Raw genomic sequence first — 5,993 nt, 5'->3', positions numbered from 1 at the left:
CGAATGTCTCCTGATGGAATGCCTTCTCTCTTCCTGCTCCTTCCCTCAATAAATTGATTTCTAAAAACCAAATCCTACTCATCTGTCAAGGCCCAACTTAAATTCCATTTCATTTACAGAACCATCTCTGATATAAGTTCTCTGAACTCTATGTCACTAATCGCTTTCTGAATTAATGGTAGCTTTTAGGGGATAGGCTTTCTAACCTATTGTAGAATACAGTTGGTCCTTCATATCCATGGGTTCCACATCTACAAATTTAACCAACTGTAAGTTGAAAATATTAGGAAAAATGTTATATTATTGCTGACATGTACTATATAGACAGGCCTGTGATAATTGTGTTTCTACTGACATGTAGAGACTTTTTTGTCATTATTGTCTAAATAATATAGTATATCAACTACTTATATAGCATTTACCTTATATCTGTTTTATAAGTAATCTAGAGATGATCTGAAGTCTATGGTAGGATATTTGTTGGTTATATGCAAATACTATGGCATTTTATATAAATGACTTCAGTAACCGTGGGTTTTGGTACCCATGAGGGGGTCCTGTAACCAATCCCTCATGGATACCAAGGAACAAGTGTATCCTCTACTAAAGGCACGAGACAATTTTGCTTTTTCCACAATGTAGAATATCCCGCATTGCACGCAGCAGATGGTTCAATTATACTTTATAACAACCATTTACATTGTATTAGGTATTATAAGTAATCTAGAGATGATTTTAAATGTATGGGGGGATGTGCTTAGGTTATATGCAAATACTATGCCATTTTATATAAATGACTTGAGCAACCATGGATTTTGGTACCATGAGGGGGTCCTGTAACCAATCCCTCACGGATACCAAGGAACAAGTATATCCTCTACTAAAGGCACAAGACAATTTTGCTTTTTCCACAATGTAGAATATCCCGCATTGCACGCAGCAGATGGTTCACAAAAATTTAAATTCAAAGAATAGCAGGAATTTACACTGTTTCATTGGAAATATTTCATTTATTCTTCCCAATTTTGATTTTGTTCCCAAATCAAGGAAGCTGAAAGCTTGGCTGATGCAGAGGAAAGATGTGACCAGTATTATTATGGAATACAAGCACAAAACTGAATTCACCAAAATATAGCATGTAATGCAAAGTATTTTTACTTCCTAAGGTGAAAAACCTCACAGAAGAGATGGCAGGCCTGGACGAAACCATAGCTAAGCTGACCAAGGAGAAGAAGGCCCTCCAAGAGGCCCACCAGCAGACGCTGGATGACCTGCAGGCAGAAGAGGACAAAGTCAACACCCTGACCAAATCTAAAATCAAGCTAGAGCAGCAAGTGGATGATGTAAGTCTAGGATTACCAAGAAAATAATTTATTTTTTTAAAGAAAGGCTAAGCAAACCTTTTGACTCAACATTATTTATGTTTAGCTTGAAGGGTCCTTAGAGCAAGAAAAGAAACTTCGCATGGACCTAGAAAGGGCTAAGAGGAAACTTGAAGGTGACCTCAAGTTGGCCCAAGAGTCCATAATGGACATTGAAAATGAAAAACAACAACTTGATGAAAAGCTAAAAAAGTAAGTATAAAACAATTACTCATGAACTTGCTTCCAATAGTGTATATGGACTCAATTGTTATCTTTTGCTACTTTTCAAAAAGGAAAGAGTTTGAAATGAGCAATCTGCAAAGCAAGATTGAAGATGAACAGGCCCTCGGGATGCAGCTGCAGAAGAAGATCAAGGAGTTACAGGTAAGTACCTGGTTTCCACCAGTGAAATCCACATGAGAAAATTACTGACACCAGCTAAGTTTGTGTTTTTCATCACTCCCAGGCCCGCATTGAGGAGCTGGAGGAGGAAATCGAGGCAGAGCGGGCCTCTCGGGCCAAAGCAGAGAAGCAGCGCTCGGACCTCTCCCGGGAACTGGAGGAGATCAGCGAGCGGCTGGAGGAAGCTGGTGGGGCAACTTCAGCCCAGATTGAGATGAACAAGAAGCGGGAGGCTGAGTTCCAGAAAATGCGCAGGGACCTGGAGGAGGCCACCCTGCAGCACGAAGCCACGGCGGCTGCTCTGAGGAAGAAGCACGCAGACAGTGTGGCTGAACTTGGGGAGCAGATAGACAACCTGCAGAGGGTCAAGCAGAAGCTGGAGAAGGAGAAGAGCGAGATGAAGATGGAGATTGATGACCTCGCTAGTAACGTAGAAATAGTCTCTAAAGCCAAGGTACTACAGAGTCTGAAAAATTGGTTGTTAACAACAATAATCCTTTATGTACACATCATAAAGCAGCGGTTCTCAACCTGTGGGTCGTGACCCCTTTGGGGATCAAATAACCCTTTCACAGGGGTCGCCTAAATACATCCTGCATATCAGATATTTACATTATGATTCATAACAGTAGCAAAATTACAGTTATGAAGTAGCAACGAAAATAATTTTATGGATGGGGGTCACCACAACATGAGGAACTGTATTAAAGGGTCGCGGCATTAGGAAGGTTGAGAACCACTGCCATAAAGGCACAGGGTACTTTACACACATTATGACAGTTGTTCTATGCAGTAATCTAGGATTTTTGTAAGAGGGACATTAGTATTTGTATCATTTCTACTGAACATCTGAAGAAACTGAAATCAAAGAAGTTAAGTACATTGGCCCCATCACACCAATAATGAATAAAAGCATCAACTTTGAGCATAGACCATCTGTGTTCTCTAGGTCTCCAATTGAAGAACACGGGTCTCCAATACTCTCAATTATCCAATAAGCAACATAAAGGCAGTGAAATATTGAACATGCTTTTAGAAAATATACCAAAAATTCTTACAAAATCTTAAATTTATACCATAATCATGAAATTTTTTATAATATTGAACAGAGCTTCACAATTAGCTTTTTAAAAATCCCAATGTATATTTTCAACTTAAGACAGCATAAAATATACTGTCTATATCATATTACATAAAGGAGAGTTTGACTTATTTCATATGTAAAAATATATATTTTTCAGAAGAAATTGTAGCTGCAGCTAAATTATGTTAAAATGTCTTCATTTCTTCCTTTGTGCTTTTCTCACACAGGGAAACCTAGAGAAAATGTGCCGCACGCTAGAGGACCAAGTGAGTGAACTGAAATCAAAGGAAGAAGAGCATCAGCGGCTGATCAATGACCTGACCGCCCAGAGGGGCCGCTTGCAGACTGAATCTGGTAATTCCCTTCTCTTCTATGCCGCCTAACAGTGGAGGTGATGTGGTTAAAAACAACTGATTTGGTGATGTGAAAACCTAATAAAAGCAACTGAGAGCGGGTGATTCACTGAACAGCTCAGACTCTCAAACTTGCAAGGTCGCTTGGGGTCAACGTTGGAGATAGAGGCTTCAAAGGACTGCATTAAGTTCTGCTCCAGAGAGGCCTTGAGTATTTGGCCACATTGAGGGAGTGTGGGGTTAGGAAACACTCCAATGTGGGTCCAGAGCTTCTATTTTAGACCAAGCTTCTTTTTATCTATATCGAGTAGGACAATGGATAACCCAGTCTCTAACAGGTCTTATAAAATGGGACCAGGTACAATTTGGTACGTTAGTGCCCTTCTCTGAAAGTTATCACCAGATTTTACACAGGAGCATATAACCCTGAAAGACTAAATTATGGAGAAAACAAACATATTTAAGGTGTATTTATTCATTCAGATTAATATGTTTCACCATAAACATCAGAAAATTAACATTACACAGGTTAATCATTTGCGCACTCAATAGGGGGGAGGAGTTAAAATTTATTTCTAATATATACTTGCAAAATTTTTCTTCACTTAAAAAAATGGTGCTATTTCTTTTGCCTCTCAGGTGAATTTTCACGGCAGCTAGATGAAAAAGAAGCGATGGTGTCTCAGTTATCAAGGGGCAAACAAGCATATACTCAACAAATTGAGGAATTAAAGAGGCAACTTGAAGAGGAGATAAAAGTAACTATTATTATAAGACTCATTTTTTCCCTCCATGATCTGACTCTAATTGGAGTCCATTACATCAACTTTTAAAAGATTCTGAAACTTAATAAACATTTAAACATCCAGTAAAATGAAGATGTAACTATTTCCACAGGCCAAGAACGCCCTGGCCCACGCCCTGCAGTCCTCCCGCCATGACTGTGACCTGCTGCGGGAACAGTATGAGGAGGAGCAGGAATCCAAGGCCGAGCTGCAGAGGGCGCTGTCCAAGGCCAACAGCGAGGTTGCCCAGTGGAGGACCAAGTACGAGACGGACGCCATCCAGCGCACGGAGGAGCTGGAGGAGGCCAAGTATGTGCACTGATATGAGAAAATGTACAAAATACTTTGCATATTAAATCAGAAAGCTACAGTCTTTGAAGAATCCATGAATTAGCCCACAAATGGTCGTTAATTAGCTGCTATTTGCCAGGCATTCTGTGAAGAATGAGTAAGACAAACATGATCTCTGCCCTCTTCGTCTAAAATCTGGTTAAGGAAATAAAGAACGACAGATAATTAGAACTTACTGCTGTTGGTCAAGCACACAAGCTCATTGCTGCTTCAGGGCATTGCACTTGCTGGTACCCTCTGTCTGGAATACTCTACCCCAACCTCCCTCCAGCTCACACTCTGACTTCTTTTAGATTTTGACTCAAGTGTTACCTCCTCTAAGGAGCCTTCCCTGATTACCTAGAATAGTTGCTCACCACTTCCTCTTTTTTTCCCTTTCATTGCACTTATATCAGCATATGCTACTCTGCATTTTCTCACTTGCTTATTGCTTCTCTCTCACTTGTTTGGAAGCTTCATGAGACAAGGACCTTTTTCTGTCCTGTTCACTGCCGTGTACCCAGTGTCTGGCTCATAAAGGGAGCTCATCGATATCTGTCCAATGAATGAATGGCTATTTTTAATATGAAGATTTTTAATATAAAGTTTCCAATTTCTTTCAGTGTGGTAATAGTTCACAATTCTTGTTTTGGTTCACTTCTCTCTACAAATATGTGTAATCCTCAAGGAAGAAGCTGGCCCAGCGTCTGCAGGACGCCGAGGAACACGTAGAAGCTGTGAATGCCAAGTGTGCCTCCCTTGAGAAGACCAAGCAGCGGCTCCAGAATGAGGTGGAGGACCTCATGCTTGATGTGGAGAGAACTAACGCCGCCTGCGCAGCCCTGGACAAGAAGCAGAGGAACTTTGACAAGGTAATTTCTGCAGCCGCCTTTGCTCTCCACTATTTCCCTCCGTCCTTTACAGCACGTAACCACTCTCGGTTTTTCAGATCCTGGCAGAATGGAAACAGAAGTATGAGGAAACCCATGCTGAACTCGAGGCCTCCCAGAAGGAGGCCCGCTCTCTGGGCACTGAGCTGTTCAAGATGAAGAACGCTTATGAGGAATCCCTGGATCAGCTAGAAACGCTGAAACGGGAGAACAAAAACTTGCAGCGTGAGTTCCTTTCACTCTCAGGGATAGTCATGCCTTGAAGGAAGCTTTCTCTTACGTCCTCTGTCTGACCAAATCTCTACCTGTCTCTTACCCAAACAACAGAGGAGATTTCTGACCTCACGGAGCAGATTGCAGAAGGAGGGAAACGTATCCATGAACTTGAAAAATTAAAGAAGCAAATTGAACAAGAAAAGTCTGAACTACAGGCTGCTTTAGAGGAAGCAGAGGTACAGGTCAAAGTGTGCATTACAAATAAATTCAGAAAAGAATTAGGCCCATCCACTACAGATTGAATAGAAAGATAAAAAGCACAAAATTTGTGAAAGAAAAGGTGTGCAAAACACTTCCAAATGTTTCCATTCCCCGCTAATGTCACCCTTGCTGTCATTCAGGCATCTCTTGAACATGAAGAGGGAAAGATCCTGCGCATCCAGCTGGAGCTGAACCAAGTCAAGTCTGAAATTGACAGGAAAATTGCTGAAAAGGATGAGGAGATTGACCAGATGAAGAGAAACCACATTAGAGTGGTGGAGTCCATGCAGAGCTCGCTGGATGCTGAG

The 5,993-nt window shown here is 41.2% G+C and overlaps 1 protein-coding gene across 1 annotated transcript in view; it reads left to right on the top strand.

The window, feature by feature from the left end:
• LOC102758459 (myosin-8-like) overlaps positions 1-5,993 on the top strand; it is a 25,130-nt gene that overhangs the window by 14,995 nt on the left and 4,142 nt on the right. The window contains 11 exon segments of the mRNA XM_015562541.1: positions 1,167-1,343; positions 1,429-1,574; positions 1,658-1,748; positions 1,831-2,220; positions 3,078-3,204; positions 3,843-3,961; positions 4,101-4,297; positions 5,007-5,190; positions 5,268-5,433; positions 5,536-5,660; positions 5,826-5,993. Coding sequence (XP_015418027.1) covers positions 1,167-1,343; positions 1,429-1,574; positions 1,658-1,748; positions 1,831-2,220; positions 3,078-3,204; positions 3,843-3,961; positions 4,101-4,297; positions 5,007-5,190; positions 5,268-5,433; positions 5,536-5,660; positions 5,826-5,993 — 1,890 coding nt within the window.

The sequence above is a fragment of the Myotis davidii genome, unplaced genomic scaffold (genome assembly GCF_000327345.1).
Source record: "Myotis davidii unplaced genomic scaffold, ASM32734v1 scaffold37, whole genome shotgun sequence".
NCBI lineage: Eukaryota > Metazoa > Chordata > Mammalia > Chiroptera > Vespertilionidae > Myotis > Myotis davidii.
The sequence above is the reverse complement of the archived record's forward strand: the minus strand, read 5'-3'. Positions and strand labels throughout refer to the sequence as shown.